The sequence below is a fragment of the Podarcis liolepis genome (genome assembly GCF_965112155.1).
Source record: "Podarcis liolepis genome assembly, chromosome: 1".
NCBI classification, from domain to species: domain Eukaryota; kingdom Metazoa; phylum Chordata; class Lepidosauria; order Squamata; family Lacertidae; genus Podarcis; species Podarcis liolepis.
The window spans coordinates 5,674,640-5,693,570 of NC_139554.1; the positions used below are offsets into that span (position 1 = coordinate 5,674,640).

Here is an 18,931-nt window from a genome sequence, read left to right on the forward strand (position 1 = left end):
GCTTTTCTCCCAAGAAACCTGTCTTCCCAAGTGATATGTAGCACTTTTCTCAGGCACCATGGATGGAATCTTTCAAGGAGTTGGAGATGGCGTTTGTAAGTGGTCCATGTTTCACAAGCATACAGTAAGGTTGGAAGTAAAATAGCTTTGTAATCAAGCATTTTTGTTTACCTGCAAATCTCATGGGCCTCAAACACTCAGCACTTCAATCGGGAGAAAGCTGCACTCACAGAGCTCAGGCGATGCTGGATTTTGGCATCAATGTTGCCCATTGTGGCAAGATAAATGCCGATCAACACTTCCCAATGCTACTCCATTGAGTTGAATTTTTGTAAGCTCCTGCGAAGATATTTAGGATGGTTTGGAGGTCATCCTCTGAGTGTGCACACGCTACGTTGTCATCAGCATATTGAAGCTCTTTGATAGAATTTACAGTAACCTTACTCTTTGCTTTCAACCTACACTGATTAAAGAGCTTTCCATTTGTTCGATATATGATTTCTACTCCGGTGGGGAGCTTCCCATCGACAAAGTATAGGATCATGGCGATGAAAATAATAGAGTTGGGGCGATAACCCGTCCCTGTTTAACACCTGATCCCGGTGTGAATGGTTCACTTTGAGAGCCATTTTTATCTGGGATTGTTGCTGTCATATCATGGAGGAGCCGAAGGATGTTCACCAATTGATCTGGGCAGCTGATTTTCAGAAGGACAGTCCACAGGGCATTACAATTTACAGTGTCAAAGGCCTTAGTCAGGTCAGCAAATGGTAACAGGGACAGGACCGTGAAATTGGTCCAGTTGCCTCATTACTGTTTACACCAGGGGTTGTCAACCTGGTCCCTACCGCCTACCGTTTCTGTTTTCTAGGTGGGGCGGGAGGGGGTTCTGCGACACAAGCTGGGGGGCGGTAAGGAAATTTTACCATCAAGAAAGATGCATTAGTGGGTGGTGGGTATAAAAAGGTTGACTACCCCTGGATTTCAGACTAGGTAGACTGCAGCCCCATCAGGAGATATCAGAGATGGAACCATGTTCTCTACCACTGAGCCAGTTACCATCTCATTCCACAACCTGCATTTTGCAAGGGCCAAGAGTGCCAGAGAAGGACCAGAGTGACCCAGGTTCAAAGCCCAACTTGGCCATAGAATTTGGCAGGTGAGCTAGAGAAAGTCAGGTCAGCCTAAGCCAGGCATGGCCAAACTTGGCCCTCCAGATGTTTTGGGACTACAACTCCCATCAGCCCTAGCTAACAGGACCAGTGGTCAGGGATGATGGGAATTGTAGTCCCAAAACATCTAGACGGCCAAGTTTGGCCATGCCTGGCCTAAGCTATCCTGCAGGAATTCTCAAATATGGCACTGTGGTTCTGACAGTTACCCACTAGATGGCACTTTCCTCTTTACTTAGGAGAGCAGCTATAGTTTCAAATATGCACTTTCCCCCCAAATGGTGCTCATCTACTGCTGCACTTGACATCTGCAAACAAAAGGGCACAAAGTTTCAAAAAGCTTGATCTGTCTGCTTAGCCTTGTGAGGTTCCTCTAGGCTTTTCCCCGCCTTGCAGCCACCTCCCAATTTAAGACGACCCCATTTAGTTGCTGGCATCCGCCTGTCTTGGGAGACGATGGAGGGTGAAGCCTTTAGGGATGAAGTCGAACTGTTGGAGAGTTACAGCGCCTGCTGTGGCTGCAGAAACCAATGTGGGAGAGACATGCTTTGTTGCAGCTTGGGCAGATGAAGGCGTCCTGTTGGGTTGCTGCAGATGCACTGTAGAATTTATTCTCTGTGCTCTCCTCCCAGCGGTCATTCCTCCTCTGGTCATTGCTGTAGATGCACAACCTGACTGTCCATCTCCAGGCACTGCGGTCATCTGCAAGGGATTCCCACGCAGCGGGGTTAATGTTGCCAACCTTCATGGCAAGTTTGCAGACATCTTTGTAACAAAGTTACAGAATTGATTCTAGAATGTGTTTTAATTAATTGACTGTGCAATTTTATGTACACGGTGCTACTTTTACCTGTTGTTAGCCGCTCTGAGCCTGGCTTTGGCCGGGGAGGGCGGGATACAAATAAAAATAACATTATTTATTATTATTATTATTATTATTATTATTATTATTATTATTATTAAAGTTGGTCTGCCAGTGGGCCTGGTGCCTTAAGCCAGCTCCTTGCAGAGCACATCCTTGGGAATCCTGCCATCTTCCATTCTGTGGACACGACCAATCCAGATATCGCTGAGACAGAAGCGCGAACTCACTGGGAATGTGGGCTTCAAAGAGCACATCTTTTGAGACTCTCCCGTCATGTGATGCCCCAAATCGTCCTGACGCAGAACATATGGAAGGCCTTGAGGCGTTGCTCCTGGAAGCTGCGAGTTGCCCACGACTCACTTCCATTAAAAAATCCTTCCAGTAGCACCTTGTTGTTGCTGTTTAGTCGTGTCCGACTCTTCGTGACCCCCTGGACCAGAGCACGCCAGGCACTTCTGTCTTCCACTGCCTCCCGCAGTTTGGTCAAACTCATGCTGTTAGCTTCGAGAACACTATCCATCCATCTTGTCCTCTGTCGTCCCCTTCTCCTTGTGCCCTCCATCTTTCCCAACATCAGAGGCTTTTCCAGGGAGTCTTCTCTTCTCATGAGGTGGCCAAAGTATTGGAGCCTCAGCTTCAGGATCTGTCCTTCCAGTGAGCACTCAGGGCTGATTTCCTTAAGAATGGAGAGGTTTGATCTTCTTGTAGTCCATGGGACTCTCAAGAGTCTCCTCCAACACCAGAATTCAAAAGCATCCATTCTTCGGCGATCAGCCTTCTTTATGGTCCAGCTCTCACTTCCATACATCACTACTGGGAAAACCATAGCTTTAACTATACAGACCTTTGGTGGCAAGGTGATGTCTCTGCTTTTTGCAGTAGCACCTTAGATACCAAGTAAGTTAGTTATTGGCATGAGCTTTCATGTGCATGGTATCTGAAGAAGTGTGCATGCACAAGAAAGCTCATACCAGTAACAAACTTAGTTGGTCTCTAAGGTGCAATTGGAAGGATTTTTTATTTTGTTTCGACTATGGCAGACCAACACGCCTACCTACTTGTCACTTCCATAAAGCAGCGTTCTCAATGTGCAAGCCTGGTAGACCTTCATCTTGGTATTGGACATTGGCACTGAGCATGCAGGATGCCTGCTTTTGAAGAATCAGCTTTGCTGCAACTGCTACAATCGGGTCACAGTTAACAGCAGCTCTCATTCAAGGAACTGAAGGCTGCATAGCGATGCAAACCATTGGTTTATCTGACTCAGCGCTGTCTGCACTGACTGGCAGCACCTCTCCAGGCTTTCTGGCAAAGGGAGACATTCCCAGCTCTACCTGGAAATTCTGCAAATTGAACCTGGAACCTTCTGCATGCACAGCAACAAGGATAAGGTTAGGTAGCCTACTGGTCTGGACCTTTTAAAGGCAAAATATGATCCACCGAATAAGAGTTAGATGAATCCAACTCTACAGTTCTGGGAACTGAGAAAAACGAAATGTCCACCTAATCAATGGAGTTATGGAATCACAGAATCATAGAGTTGGAAGGGACCCAATGGTCATCTAGTCCAACCCCCTGCAATGCAGGAAACTCAGCTCAAGAATCCATGGCAGGTGGCCATCCAACCTCTGCTTGAAAACCTCCAAGGAAGGAGAGTCCGCCAGCTCCTGAGGAAGACCGTTCCACTGTCCAACAGGTCTTGCTGTCAGAAAGTTCTTCCTCATGTTTAGTCGAACTCTCCTTTCTTGCAACTTGAAGCCATGGGTTCATCCTGGAGAAGAGTGACTAGTGGGGTGCCACAGAGTTCTGTCTTGGGCCCGGTCTTATTCAACATCTTTATCAACGACTTGGATGATGGACTCAAGGGCATCCTGATCAAATTTGCAGATGACACCAAACTGGGAGGGGTGGCTAACACCCCAGAGGACAGGATCACACTTCAAAACGACCTTGACAGATTAGAGAACTGGGCAAAAACAAACAAGATGAATTTTAACAGGGAGAAATGTAAAGTATTGCACTTGGGCAAAAAAAATGAGAGGCACAAATACAAGATGGGTGACACCTGGCTTGAGAGCAGTACATGTGAAAAGGATCTAGGAGTCTTAGTTGACCACAAACTTGACATGAGCCAACAGTGTGACGCGGCAGCTAAAAAAGCCAATGCAATTCTGGGCTGCATCAATAGGAGTATAGCATCTAGATCAAGGGAAGTAATAGTGCCACTGTATTCTGCTCTGGTCAGACCTCACCTGGAGTACTGTGTCCAGTTCTGGGCACCACAGTTCAAGAAGGACACTGACAAACTGGAACGTGTCCAGAGGAGGGAAACCAAAATGGTCAAAGGCCTGGAAACGATGCCTTATGAGGAACGGCTAAGGGAGCTGGGCATGTTTAGCCTGGAGAAGAGGAGGTTAAGGGGTGATATGATAGCCATGTTCAAATATATAAAAGGATGTCACATAGAGGAGGGAGAAAGGTTGTTTTCTGCTGCTCCAGAGAAGCGGACACGGAGCAATGGATCCAAACTTCAAGAAAGAAGATCCCACCTAAACATTAGGAAGAACTTCCTGACAGTAAGAGCTGTTTGACAGTGGAATTTGCTGCCAAGGAGTGTGGTGGAGTCTCCTCCTTTGGAGGTCTTTAAGCAGAGGCTTGACAACCATATGTCAGGAGTGCTCTGATGGTGTTTCCTGCTTGGCAGGGGGTTGGACTCGATGGCCCTTGTGGTCTCTTCCAACTCTATGGTTCTATGATTCTAAGTCCTCCCCTCCAGAGCAGGAGAAAATGAGCTTGTTTCCTCTACCATGTGACAGCCCTTGAGATATTTGAAGATGGCTATCATCTCTCCTCTCAGTCTCCTCTTGTAAAACACACCCAGCTCCTTCAAGCGCTCCTCATAAGGCTTGGTTTCCAGACCCTTGATCATCTTGGTCACCTTCCAGCTTGTCAACATCCTTCTTAAATTGTGGTGCCCAGAACTGGACACAGTATTCCAGGTGTGGTCTGACCAAGGCAGAATAGAGTGGGACTATTACTACTGCTTTGGTTAGGTTATATAAAACAGCGAGCACCATAAAAGAAATACGGTAAGTGGGGAGTGGGAAATGATAGAAGATCAAATATTAGGTTAAATAGAAGTTCCTTAATCCTACTTGTAGAATAGATTGTGTTTTAAAGAAAGGCATTCTGAATCCTAAAATACCGTTTATGGGGGAGGGGGTAATTAATGTATATATTTAAACTGTAATCCGTATCACTTTTGTAATACGGTTTGGAATGAAAGATAAAAATTAGAAAACCAAAGGCTACTTGTTAACAATGGCTCAGTAGGTAGAGCATGAGACTCTTAATCTCAGGGTTGTGGGTTTGAGCCCCACGTTGGGCAAAAAGATCCCTGCCTTGCAGGGGGTTGGACTAGATGACCCTGGTGGTTCCCTTCCAACTCTACTATTCTCACAGTGTAGGAATCACAGATAAATAATCCCTGCTAAAGGGGCATAGAAGCTCTGCTTAGAAATCTCCAAGGAAGGAGAGTCCACCAGATTCCAAGGGAGTCCGTTCCACTGTGTGTATTTTTTGTTTTAATTGAATTCTGATTGTATAGTTTTTCTTATTATTATTAAAGATTTTCTTGTTTTATAGAAGTATGTGTAATGTCTCTCGTATTTTTTTCCATGTAACATTTTTACAAATCAGTTTCATTTGTTGAGACGTTGGGGGGGGAGTTGGGGGGGTCGGGTGGCGATGTCTCTATTTTACTTACTATATGTAGGGTTTGGTGTCAGCGTTGTTTGTGCAGGTTCTTTGCTGTTCGCTTGTGTTCCTTTGGTGGTGAGAGAGGTTGGGGTTGGCCTAGAGTGAGGTTATTCATTTGTGGTTGGCTGTGGTGATCTTTGTTTTCATGTGTGAGTGGGGTGGGTGGTGTTTTGGATCAGGTTAGCCATATTCATTTGTATGCTTTTGGTGGATTATTGTCATTGTCCTGTTGGGCTGTGTATGTGATAAATGGGAGCCATACCATAGGCGCCGACTCCATGGGGCCTGAGGGGGCCCGAGCCCCCTCAAAAATTCGTTTGGGGGGGCTCTGCCCCCCCAATAATTTAAGAAAATTATTAGTTATATTATGCTTTGTAAAATCACAAAATTATGTTGGTATTTTTTATTTTCCTTGTTTGACGATAGTTACCTTTTAAAATACATTCAGTAATGAGTTAAAACAAATAATTATTACGGTAGTAAGCAGGTTAACTGAAAAGAGTGGTGTGAATCATGATAGTGTATCTCGGGCGCCCCTCCAGCAGAGCGCCGCCGCCATCCCCCGCCTCCTCCCCACCTGCTCCCTCGCCAGCCAGCCAGCCAGCCGCGCGCCCTAGCCGGAGAGCCCCGGCCGTCCCCGTCGCGCAATCGGCTGGATCTCCCTTCAGCAGGCCATGCTCACAACTCGGCCCAGGGACCCCCCAGCAGCGGATCTCCGGCCCAGCTGAAGAATCCGGCAACAAGCCCCCTCCTCCCCAATCGCTCCGCCGAAATATGCTCCAAAACCCCCCAGATAGGCCGCCGGCCGCCAAGTCTCGTGGCGCCCTGAGCGAGGGTCTCTCCCCAACACCGCCACCTCGAACTGCGTTCTCCCGGCTACCCGAGCGAACCAGCGGCAGGACCCCGCTATGGGCCCCCCCAATATTTTTTATAAGTCTGCGCCCCTGGCCATACCGGGGTGAAGGCGTCTTCTTCTGTTTGTCCCCGTGTCAGTTTCAGTTTATTGGTTAATTTTTCTAGTAAGGCTGTTTCCCATACTATTTGCTACCATTGGTCCATGCTTACTCCTGACAGGTCTCTCCAGTGTCTGGTTATGGTGTTTCTGGCTGCTGAAAGTTGGTGGGTTATGAGTTCTTTGTGGTGTGAATGGGCCTTGTTGTCTTGGAAGAAGTCCATTCCACTGCTGAACAGCTCTTACTGTCAGAAAGTTCTTCCTGGTGTTTGGTCAGGATCTCATTTCTTATCATTTAAATCCAATGCAGATACGGATTTAGAGGGGCATGAGCTGTTTGGTCGCACTGGGCACAGAGCCTATGGGGCACTGCGACTATGATGCAGAATGGAAGGCGAGAGGCGGGTGGCACCAAATTTTGGCATCGCATAAACAACAGCTGCCAGGGCAGTGACTGCCACTAAATGGAAATCTCAGGACACACCAACAAAGGAAGAGTGGATATGTAAATTAAGTGAGTATATAGAATTGGCAAAATTAACTTCAATTATAAGACATCAATCAAACCAAAAGTTAAGAATGGAGTGGAAGTATTTCGAAGATTATATGTCAAAATGTTGTTCTAAAAATGACACGCTAATAGGCTTAGAATTAAAAAAGTAAGCAATAACAAAACCAGTAAAGAAATAAGGAAAACTCAGAATTTAGCAATAATAATTTATTATAGGATGCAAGGGGGAAAAGGTAGAAAGAAATATAAAGAAGTCGAATTGCTGTGGAAGGAAGTAGAGGGTGGGAGGTGGGTTTTATAATTAAGTGTATAATTATGCAGCTGTTGTAATTTAGATATAATATTTTATGTGAGGGAATCATTGGGAATTTTGGTTATTATGTATATATGTTAAGTTTCAATAAAGATCTTGGGGGGGGGGGCAAACGATTTTGGCGTTGCATAGGTCCGTTCAGGTCCTGCTCTCTGGAGTGGCAGAAAACAAGCTTCCTCCATCTTCCACCGGGCAGCCCTTCAGATATTTGAAGGCATCTATCAGAGCAGGTGAAGAACCATGTGGCCCTCCAGATGTTGATGGATTCCAACCCCCGAAGTCTCTCACCACTGGCTAGGCTGGCTGGCGCTGATGGTTGCCATCCAACCACATCTGAAGGTCCCCCATGGCTGGAGCAAAGAACATCCCTTAATGGCCTGGAATCTCTCTCTCTCAGCCTTTGGAATGCGACCCCCATCAAAGCTAGTGGGAGGGGCAAAAGGGGAAAGTTTGCAGGGAGTCTGCATCTGGGGACTTGGAGAGACCCTGAGAACTAGGCTGAAGGGGGAAGCACCCTGGGGTGCTGTAGTGCCATTCGATGCAGCCATCTGGGTTTGGACAGCTGTTAGAAAGGGGAGAGTAGTGATGTATGGAAGTGAGAGCTGGACCATAAAGAAGGTTGATCACCGGAGAATTGATGCTTTTGAATTCTGGTGCTGGAGGAGACTCTGGAGAGTCCCATGGACTGCAAAAAGATCCAACCTCTCCATTCTGAAGGAAATCAGCCCTGAGTGCTCACTGGAAGGACAGATCGTGAAGCTGAGGCTCCAAGACTTTGGCCACCTCAGAAGAAGAGAAGACTCCCTGGAAAAGACCCCGATGTTGGGAAAGATGGAGGGCACAAGGAGAAGGGGACGACAGAGGACGAGATGGTTGGACAGTGTTCTGGAAGCTACCAGCATGAGTTTGACCAAACTGTGGGAGGCAGTGGAAGACAGGAGTGCCTGGCGTGCTCTGGTCCAGGGGGTCACGAAGAGTCGGACACGACTAAACAACAACAGAAAGGGGAGGCGTTCCCTCCCCTCCTACCGCTGCTCACGAAGTTCCCCTTGCTCGGAGAAGTGGGGAACGACCCTCCGCAGGAGACTCCGCCGCAGGCATTTCCCTGGCGCGCCGTGCCAAAAACCTGGACGGCGTTTGCTCTCCCGGGCGCGCAGGTTGGGGTCCTCGGTTGCAACGCCATTCTTCCCACCTACCCGCCGAGGAGAAGCCTCGATCTGCAATGCAGCAGCGTTAAACGGGCGCGGGGGGGGGGGGGCTGCGCTCGTGCAAGGCTCCTCCAGCGCCTTTCCGCGGACGCGCAGCAAACTCCGGCCGCCAGGTCGCGCCTGCTTGCAAGGCCAGGTCGGTTGCCAAAAAATAAGGAACACCCCACCCGTTTCCAGCTCAGAGACACCCCCCAACCTGTAGGCACGCAGGCAGGGCGGAGATGCCTTTGGAGACGTTGCAAAGGGGCCGCCTTGCTGGCTTATTTTATTGTATTTTTGCACCAGCCCCCCCCTCCCCAAAACCACCCCATTGCATGCATGCAAGCAGGCATCTTTTGCAGCGCGCCCCGTGCGCCTCGCCTGCGGCTGAGTCAGCGGCGGAGGAATGCGAGGGGGAGGGCGAGCAGGAGGCGCCGCCCCCCCCGCCGCTCCTCGGGGGAGGGGGCGTTGCGCCTCTCGGCGGCCATGACGTCATGGCCTATGCAAATGACCCTCCGGTGGGGAGCGGGGGCTCCGCGGGGCGCGCGGCTCAGTCGCGCCGAGGAGGCGAAGCGGGCGCCACGAGGGGACGCAGCGCAGCAGCCGCAGCCGGAGCCGGGGAGGGTGGGCTGGGGGGCGCTGCCGGGGGCGCTGCCGGGGGCGCTGCGCGGGCTGCAAGCCATGGCCCAGCCCGGGCACCGCCAGGCGCCGCCGACGCCACCAGCAGCGGCGCCCCCTCCCGTCCAGCGGGAGCCAAGAGCGGACGGCAGCCAGGTGGGCATCCCCCGGGCAGGGCTGGGACGGGGCGCCCGTGGCGCGAGGGGCGCGGGCTCTTCCGCGAGGGGCGCGGCGTCGGAGGGTGTCCTGAGAGTGTAGCCCGACGTCTTCCCTGGAGTTCCTTTGGAGAGGGTCTCCTGAAGTGGGGGAGACTTTTTTTGGGGGGGGGTCCAAGCCCTGACTCGGGACCCTTCCGAGGCAGTGGCGTAGCGTGGGGGGTGCAGGGGGGCGGCCGCACCGGGCGCAACATCTGGGGGTTAGGGTTAGGGGGCGCAAATTACTTGCCTTGCCCCGGGTGCTGACAACCCACGCTACGCCACTGTTCCGAGGGCGCGGGGTTGTGGGATCTAGTGGAGGGGGACTCCACTTCTCGTGGGATTCAAGGGTGCCAACTTGAATATTTTTTTGGGGGGGACACCATCTCAGTGCCATTGCCCATCAACTTGGGGGCCCTCAAATATTTTATTGGGGCCCCCAAAAGGCCCTCTGCCCCCTAGGAGCTGGCTTCTATGCTGGGATCCCCATCTCAGGTCCCCAGGCGCCCCCCACCCAAGCAACCGCCTGGCCGCAGAGGGGCGGGTGGGCGCAGCCCGTCGCGCCGCTGCGGTTTCTCCGACGGGGTTGGGGGGTCGGGAGCCCAACCCCGGACAGAAAACCCTTCTCCCCTCTCTTTGCCCCCTTTCTAATCCCGAGTTCAGTTCAGGAATCCCACCTGCCTTCGGGAAACTTTTCCTCCCCTTTCCCAGCACCCACAAACGGTGCTTGGATAATTAAAGGCTTTCCCCCCAGTCTAAAATAAAAGTGGGCTGTTTCGTTTCTTGTGAACGCTTCCGCGAGAGAGAGAGCTTGGGCAGGCGGACCCCCCAATATTCGCGTGCGCGCGTTAGTTTGTGCGAAGTGCGAGTTGCGCTTGTTCACGCACACGCAGGGCCCCCCCCTGTGGGCTCGAACAGCTGATCGGAGAAGGAAAGGGGGGGTGGCACGGCGACTGGAGCCTGCTTTTTTTCGGATTTTATTTTAGCAGCCTGGAAAGGGATCCAGGCAGAGCGCCTCCTCCTCTGTTGAACTCTGTGCGCCTGTGGTCTTGGGAAAGGGGAGGGGGGCGCACACTGACTGGCAGAGTTTATTTTTGTCTCCTGCCTGCTGGAGCTGCCAGTGGGGCCTAAATCCAGGAGTGGGGAGGGTCTGGCTGGCTAGCTAGCTGCTTAGGAGATGCTAGGATCTTGTCGGGAGAGCTGCAGTGCTTCTTCCACTGCTTCCTGGTCCAGGAGAGAGGAGAGCAGAGGACCAGGGCTTGGGGCTGGTTTGCACCAGCTCTCTGTAGCCGCAGTGTTAAAGTGTGTGTGCTTTCCTCCCCGCCCCCCTTTCCACTTCCCCCTCTTCTGTCCTCCCTGCCTTGAGTGATGGGATTGCAGTCCCTTGCTCCTCTTCCCCCTCTGGCCCAATCCAGGTAACATTCCTACCTTGGGAGAATCTGCTCATGGGCTATAGAAGCAACAGGGGAAGCTCCCTACTTTCTCCTCCTCCTCCGCACTGTGTGGGAGGGAGGTTCCTTCTAAACCTCTGGAGGATGCAAAACCCTCACCTGCCGCTGTGTGTGGGCTCCATATTTAGTGTCTGCTGTCTCTCCCCGCACCCTCAATTGCCTGACCTGTTATTTTTTGGGAGGGGAAGGATTTTTTCAAAATCATAATAAAAAACCTTGCAAAACATCACACTGCCGCTTCCCCTTGTAAAATGAAGAAGGAGCGCGCTCCCCCTCCCTGCTGGTTATCGCAGATCCCAAATTTTCCCTCTGTCATATTAGGAAGTGAGCCGAGGGTTCTGTCGTGCTGAATCATAGCGCTGCCTTGCAAAGTGTGTCATCGTTACCATCACAGCAAAATTCTTCTTTCTCTCCCTCCCTCCCTCTCTCTCTCTCTCCAACAGTTGTGAATGCTTCTCCTCCTCCTCCTCTTTTTTCTTTTTTCTTTTTTTACCCCTCCTCGGCAAGGAATGTTGCGGCTGTGGATGGTCCAGAAAGCTTTCCCGTGGAAGGAGCCAGGAGCCAGCGACGACTGGGCTAAAATAACCAGACTGGGAAAGGGAGAGTGACGGGTGGCGGCTGTACGGCGCAGGGACCTGCATGATCTCCACACATTGCTGTGCCTTGTTGAGAAGTGGAGCGATAGAAGTCCCCTTGGCTTTCTGCGCTGCATGTCGTCGTCTTGGGAAGAATTAAGAGGCAGCCACCGGCATCTCGGCCTGGAAAGAGAGAGCGAGAGAAAGAGGGAGCCTGGGAGCACCAGGAAAGCAATTGCACGTCAAGATCCGTCCGCAAACATCTGTCTTATTTCTGCAATAACAACACCATCGTAAAGTAGACTTTGGTGGGGGTGGGGGGGGGCAGAGAAGAAGCAGGAAAGACTCCTAAGGAGGATTTTCTTCCTGCAGTTTTTCCGCCCCTGTATATGCACACATTTTCCCCTTCCCCACGCACACAAGCGCATTCACACACACACACAGACACGCCAACCATGATGTTTCGAGACCAGGTCGGAGTGTTGGCAGGCTGGTTCAAGGGCTGGAACGAGTGCGAGCAAACTGTTGCGTTGCTCTCCCTGCTGAAGAGGGTGAGCCGGAGTCAAGCCCGTTTCCTGCAGCTCTGCCTTGAGCATTCCCTGGCGGACTGCACCGAACTCCACATCCTTGAGAACGAGGCCAACAATCCTGGTAAGATCCTTCTCTCTCTCTTTCTCTGTCCCTCCCTCCCTCTCCGCCCTCCCCTTCGCCGCTTGGTGCATCCAATCCGTCTTGAATGCCACATTGTTCTCTTGAGTGACGGCTAGAACAGGCTGGTGCACAGCGCTTGGAGGGAGTTGTGGGGGGCACCCCGTAGAAATCACCCTGGTTCCACACAAGGCGCGGCAGCAAAAACTTAAGCGCTGCTGGGATTTTCTCTCCTCCCCCCCTTTCCTTTCCTCTCTTTTGCTGCAAGCAGAAAAAGCTTTGGTGTAACTCCGGTAGCATGAATGATTGATACTCCTCCTCCCTCCCTCGCACAGAACTTCCTGTCACATAAGTAACTCAGGTCACGTAGAGTCTGGATTTCCTAGGCTCCTTTTGGGCAATGTTGCTTCTTTGCTCTGCCTCTTCAGCAGCATGAAGAAGCAGAAGCAGCCGAGGGGTGGCCTTGCGCAGGTTGCTAGATAATTCTCCCACCCAGCCACCCACTTCCAATTTGGGAGGATCCGGGAGCCAGTGAGAGATATCTTAATTCCATGTGTGTGTGTTAATGGCAATTGCTGTTTTCATATATGCAGTATTCCTAATATAGGTCAATTTTAGCAGTTCGTGCCGCTTCGCAAGAAATCTTTACTGGAAACGTTTCAGAGAGGAAATATGTCATTTTGTTGGAAAGTGCTGTGTTTTGCTTCATAAAATTAGATGTGTGGTTAAATGGGTAGGCTTGGTTTTAATTTTGGGACAGTGGTACCTCGGGTTAAGAACTTAATTCGTTCCGGAGGTCCATTCTTAACCTGAAACTGTTCTTAACCCGAGGTACCACTTTAGCTAATGGGGCCTTCCTCTGCTGCACTATTTCTGTTCTCATCCTGAAGCAAAGTTCTTAACCCGAGGCACTATTTCTGGGTAAGCAGAGTCTGTAACCTGAAGCATATGTAACCTGAGGTACCACTGTATTCTCCCTTGTGTGCTGCATAGTAGCAACTCTCTCGGTGTTGGTGGTAAACTGACAGTGGCATGAAGGAAATGAGTGCAAATATTTCTCATTGCTTGGGTTAGAGCAAGATAAATTCCAGACACCTGGTCTGCCAGGTGCCAGAGAGTTTGCTGCTGGCAGATAGAGACTTTTTTGCATGTTTGTTTCTCGTTTGAAGATCAGCATGCTTCTGGTGGGAAAAAAGATAGTGTAGTTAACAAATGCTCAGTGTTCATTACAATTTCGGATGTTGCAAGGCTAGCTTTTGAGAGGGCATCAGATTGCACAGTAACAACAAGTTGTTGTTTAGTCATTTAGTCGTGTCCGACTCTTCATGACCCCCTGGACCAGAGCACGCCAGGCACTCCTGTCTTCCACTGCCTCCCGCAGTTTGGTCAGACTCATGCTGGTCGCTTCGAGAACACTGTCCCACCATCTCGTCCTCTGTCGTCCCCTTCTCCTTGTGCCCTCCATCTTTCCCAACATCAGGGTCTTTTCCAGGGAGTCTTCTCTTCTCATGAGGTGGCCAAAGTCTTGGAGCCTCAGCTTCAGGATCTGTCCTTCCAGTGAGCACTCAGGGCTGATTTCCTTCAGAATGGAGAGGTTTGATCTTCTTGCAGTCCATGGGACTCTCAAGAGTCTCCTCCAGCACCAGAATTCAAAAGCATTGATTCTTCGGCGATCAGCCTTCTTTATGGTCCAGCTCTCACATCCGTACATCACTACTGGGAAAACCGTAGCTTTAACTATATGGACCTTGGTTGGCAAGGTGATGTCTCTGCTTTTTAAGATGCTGTCTAGGTTTGTCATTGCTTTTCTTCCAAGAAGCAGGTGTCTTTTAATTTCGTGACTGCTGTCATCATCTGCAGTGATCATGGAGCCCAAGAAAGTAAAGATGGTGATGATGATTTATACTGTCCTTTATCAAAAGATCTCAGAGCGGTGTACAACATTAGAAACACATTACAAAACATCAATGATAAAAACATAGTAGAAAGCATTCTGACAGACAGCTTAATACAGTGGTACCTTGATTCTCAAACTTAATCCGTTCCGGAAGTCCATTCCCAAACCAAAGCGTTCCAAAACCAAGGTGTGCTTTCCCACAGAAAATAATGCAAAACGGATTAATGTGTTCCAGACTTTTAAAAACAACCCCTAAAACAGGAATTTAGCAGGAATTTTACTATCTAACGAGACGATTGATCCATAAAATGAAAGAAATAAACAATGTACTGCAGTCACACAAACAATCAATCAATCAATCAATCAGTAGCTGAACTGGGTTCCACACAGTCACAAAAACAAAACAAAAAGAGCCACAGAAACACAAAATGAATAGCAAATACAGACAGACCTCAACACAACACTCAAAGCAGAAGTGTGGCGCTCAAAACGGAGCACGTTCAGCTTCCGATAAAAGTTCGCAAACTGGAACACTTACTTCCGCGTTTGCAGTGTTTGGGTTCCAAGCTGTTTGAGTACCAAGGCATTTGAGAACCAAGGTACCACTGTAGTAAAATAATCAACATAATAACAGTCTGCTTCAAATGCTGAATCTGCCATGAACTCATCAGATGCCCTTAGACAAGCCAGTCTCAGCCTAGTGGCCTACCTTCCTGGGTTGTTGTAATGTATGGAGATAGCGTCTGCAAGGTGCTTTGAACACTGGAAAGAAGAAGAAGAAGAAGAAGAGTTTGGATTTGATATCCCGCCTTTCACTCCCTTTAAGGAGTCTCAAAGCGGCTAACATTCTCCTTTCCCTTCCTCCCCCACAACAAACACTCTGTGAGGTGAGTGGGGCTGAGAGACTTCAGAGAAGTGTGACTGGCCCAAGGTCACCCAGCAGCTGCATGTGGAGGAGCGGGGAAGCGAACCCAGTTCACCAGATTACGAGTCCACCGCTCTTAACCACTACACCACACTGGCTCTCATTCTATATAAATGCTCAGTGGTTTTAGCCACCAGAAAAGGGCACATCTTAGGATCAGCAGCTGCTGGTTTTAAGAATGTCTCATAGTAGCCCTTTAAAAAAAATGCAGCCGAACATGGTGCGTAACAGCTGCTCATGAGTAGTCACGTCACAGGAATGCAAAAGGCAAAGGAGTCTCTTGAGTGGGGAGAAGGGATTGTGGGCTTGTGGTCTCTGCTTTGGCGCTGCGCTGGTTTTGCAGATGCAAGCCCAGGTCCACTTACTGTTCTGTTTGCTTGTTTGTTTGTTTGTTTGTGTATAGGCATTTATAACCCGCCCTTCCCATTGCAATCTCAGGACAGGTTGCATATATCTCCATCCAGTTAAGCCAGGGGTAGGCAACCTAAGGCCCGGGGGCCGGATGCAGCCCAATCGCCTTCTCAATCCGGCCCCCGGACAGTCCGGGAATCAGTGTGTTTTTACATGAGTAGAATGAGTGCTTTTATTTTAAATGCACCTCTGGGTTATTTGTGGGGTCTGCCTGGTGTTTTTACATGAGTAGAACATGTCCTTTTATTTAAAATGCATCTCTGGCTTATTTATGGGGCACAGGAATGCATTCATTTTCCCCCCAAAATATAGTCCGGCCCCCCAAATGGTCTGAGGGACAGTGGACTGGCCCACGGGTGAAAAAGGCTGCTGACCCCTGAGTTAAGCCATGCAAGATCTCCCACCCGCAAAAGTTTTTTGAAAAAAGATGTATTTTGAATTGATATTCGTTCTGGCTTCTCTAGGGACCCCTTGTTGTGCATGCTTGGTCTTGGTTTTGGAGCCAAATCACAGAATTGTAGAGTTGTAAAAGACTCTGAGGACTCTCTTAAGTCCAACCCCCAGCAATGCAGAAATATGTAGGTGTCCCAAATAGGGATCAAGCCCGCAATCTTGGTGTTACCACCCCTGTCCTCTTGACCAACTGAGCTATCCACACAGTTGATTTAACTCCTCTCCCAGATCTAAGGAGTCATGGCTAGCAGCCCGTTGGAAGCAAATGGTGAGAATGAGTGACAAGCTGTCTTGCTAGAGATGCTTTTGTATATGTCACTTGCTAAGTTTTCCTTCTAATATTAGAAGCGTGGAGCTGTTGGGGAAAGGCGCTCTCTGCTTCTGCTCAGAGGCTCTTTGTTCATTGATCTGTACTTAGGTTGAACTCTATCCAGCTTTGGAGTGTGTGTGTGTGTGTTCATCTTCAGATTCTTGTGTTGCAAATTAAATGTGTCTTGGGGGGTAGGGGAAGAAATTCTTTGATCTTAGTTGCCTTGAACATAGATCATAAAACGGTCCAATATATAAGCGATTTTCTATTCCTTTTTTAAATTCTGCACTTACAGTCAGAAGCTGTTGTGTGTTTTATTTTTTTTAAAAGGGAAAAAACACTCGCAATATAAGAGCCAGATGATTAAAAACGACCGCACTTTGTGTATTTGATCCTTGCTTTCAAATTCCTGACCCACGAGGTAAGGACGTTCTACGTATGCTCAGAGGTTAGCGCAGGAGTAAGAGCCGGTGCGTGACATTAAACTGGGAAGTGCCCAGTTTGCAAAACATCTGTGCCACAAACTTGCTAGGTTGGCTCTCAGTGGCAGGCAGCTCACATCCTGACATGGTCATGCACTGCAACATGGGGGAGGTGATACTGCCTTACTGTACATGGTGATGTCTGAAGCTGCTTGCAGAAGTGGAAAACAGCTCAAAGGAGGACTGAGCATGCTCAGAGACTGCAGAATGCCGAATATTTGTTTAGCGGAGTGCGGGGGATGGAAACCCAGGAGAGGATTGGAGTGGTGGTGGAATAGAGTGTCCCAGAGGAAGGGCTGGCTGGCAGGCAAGACCACTGAATAGAAGCACTGTATACAGTACAACATGGGACGCAGGTGGCGCTGTGAGTTAAACCGCAGAGCCTAGGACTTGCCGATCAGAAGGCCGGCAGTTCGAATCCCTGTGACAAGGTGAGCTCCCATTGCTCTGTCCCTGCTCCTGCCAACCTAGCAGTTCGAAAGCACATCAAAGTGCAAGTAGATAAATAGGTACCACTCCAGTGGGAAGGTAAACGGCGTTTCCGTGCGCTGCTCTGGTTCGCCAGAAGCGGCTTAGTCATGCTGGCCACATGACCCAGAAGCTGTATGCCAGCTCCTTCAGCCAGTAAAGCAAGATGAGCGCCGCAACCCCAGAGTCGGTCACGACTGGACCTAATGGTCAGGGGTCCCTTTACCTATATGCAGTACAACAACATTTTACTGCAGGACCCACCTGGGCAGGGAAGTGTCAGGATTTGAGCCTGGCTGGCAGCTCTCCTCCCTGACATAATCCTAAGTGTGTGGCTGTTTATTTGCACTGGAGGCAAGGGCTCTCTGCGTATACTCAGAGGCACTCTTCATCCTATCGCAGGATTCTGCCTGCCTTTTCAGGCACAGCCCTGATACAAATGGATGCTCCGTCAAAGACCATTGCAGTTTCTATCAGCTCTGGGAGTTGCTGCGTGAGGCTGATGGGAGTTGGAGTCCAAAACATCTGAGGACGCCTGGTTGGCGGTTGCACCCGCTGCCTGTTCCTGTTTGGAGATTTCTTGCAGGTATTGAGGGGAGCAAACTTGGCTCTGCTTCTTGGTTCCCTCCTGACTGCTGCCAGGTGAGGGGCGCAATCTAATCTCGTTCCCGCCCTTGTTCACACAGGTGACGCTATTGGGGTGTTTATTTATTTTTTAAAGCCGTCATCAATGCCGTGGTATTCTTAGAATATTTTAATGCGGTCAAACAATAGGCAGGCAGCTGACCAGCATGCCAACCCTGGCGTATGAATGAGATGGGCTTTGTTTCTGGTATGTGTTTATGCTTAAAATACTCTCTGGAAGGAGGGTCTCCCCCCTGCCCCTGGGACAATTCCTTGTCAATGGGGGGTTGCAAACTGTTTCAGCTTTTTTGCAGGAGGGAGGGGGACCCTCTCTTCCCAGCTCTTTCCCTACCTTTGCTGTTTCTTGAAGGAGAAGGAGCCGGACTGATGCTGGCTGAGGATGAAATGTTTGCACCCTGCGGTTTGCACGTGGCTTGTCGTGGGAAGGGGGGGCTGGGGGGCGGAAATGCCTGGGCCGGTCCCCGTTTTGGGGGAGGCCTCTTGCTTTCTGTCCTCCGCTCGCAGGAGTCCCAGCTGCAGCAGGATTCTGAACAGAGCCCCCAGTGTTTACTCAGAGGGAAGAACTCGGCGTGTCCTTCCAGTTCCCGTTGGAACACGGAGCTTGCGAAGTTCCTTTGGCAGCTGTTCCCTCCTGCCCTCCGAGAGCAGCTTCCAGCCGGTTGGCTGCTCAGAGGCTGTGCTGAAGTTTGTGTCTCCCAAACCTATCTGGTGGGCCACCCCAGAGAAGCAGTGGGGTGGGGGGCTGGGGCTGGGTACATTTCCTTTTGGCCGGGGGGGGGGCAGGCATCTGTCTGTCTTGAGCAGGAGTCAGCAAACTTTTTCCGCAGGGGGTCAGTTCACTGTCCTTCAGATCTTGTGGGGGGGCAGAACTACCGTATTTTTTTGCTCTATAAGACTCACTTTTTCCCTCCTAAAAAGTAAGGGGAAATGTGTGTGCGTCTTATGGAGCGAATGCAGGCTGCACAGCTATCCCAGAAGCCACAACAGCAAGAGGGATTGCTACTTTCGCTGCGCAGCAATCCCTCTTGCTGTTCTGGCTTCTGAGATTCAGAATATTTTTTTTCTTGTTTTCCTCCTCCAAAAACTAGGTGCGTC

The 18,931-nt window shown here is 50.0% G+C and overlaps 1 protein-coding gene across 2 annotated transcripts in view; it reads left to right on the plus strand.

Moving 5' to 3' along the window:
- Positions 1–9,295: 9,295 nt before the first annotated feature.
- SAMD4A (sterile alpha motif domain containing 4A) overlaps positions 9,296–18,931 on the plus strand; it is a 135,706-nt gene continuing 126,070 nt past the window's right edge. Inside the window, exons 1-2 of one of the 2 annotated variants that reach the window (XM_083515123.1) lie at positions 9,296–9,533; positions 11,466–12,248. In XM_083515123.1, coding sequence (XP_083371249.1) covers positions 11,987–12,248 — 262 coding nt within the window. In that variant the 5' untranslated portion in view covers positions 9,296–9,533; positions 11,466–11,986. The remainder of the gene's footprint in view (positions 9,534–11,465; positions 12,249–18,931) is intronic. The other variant, XM_083515124.1, reaches the window with a different exon arrangement.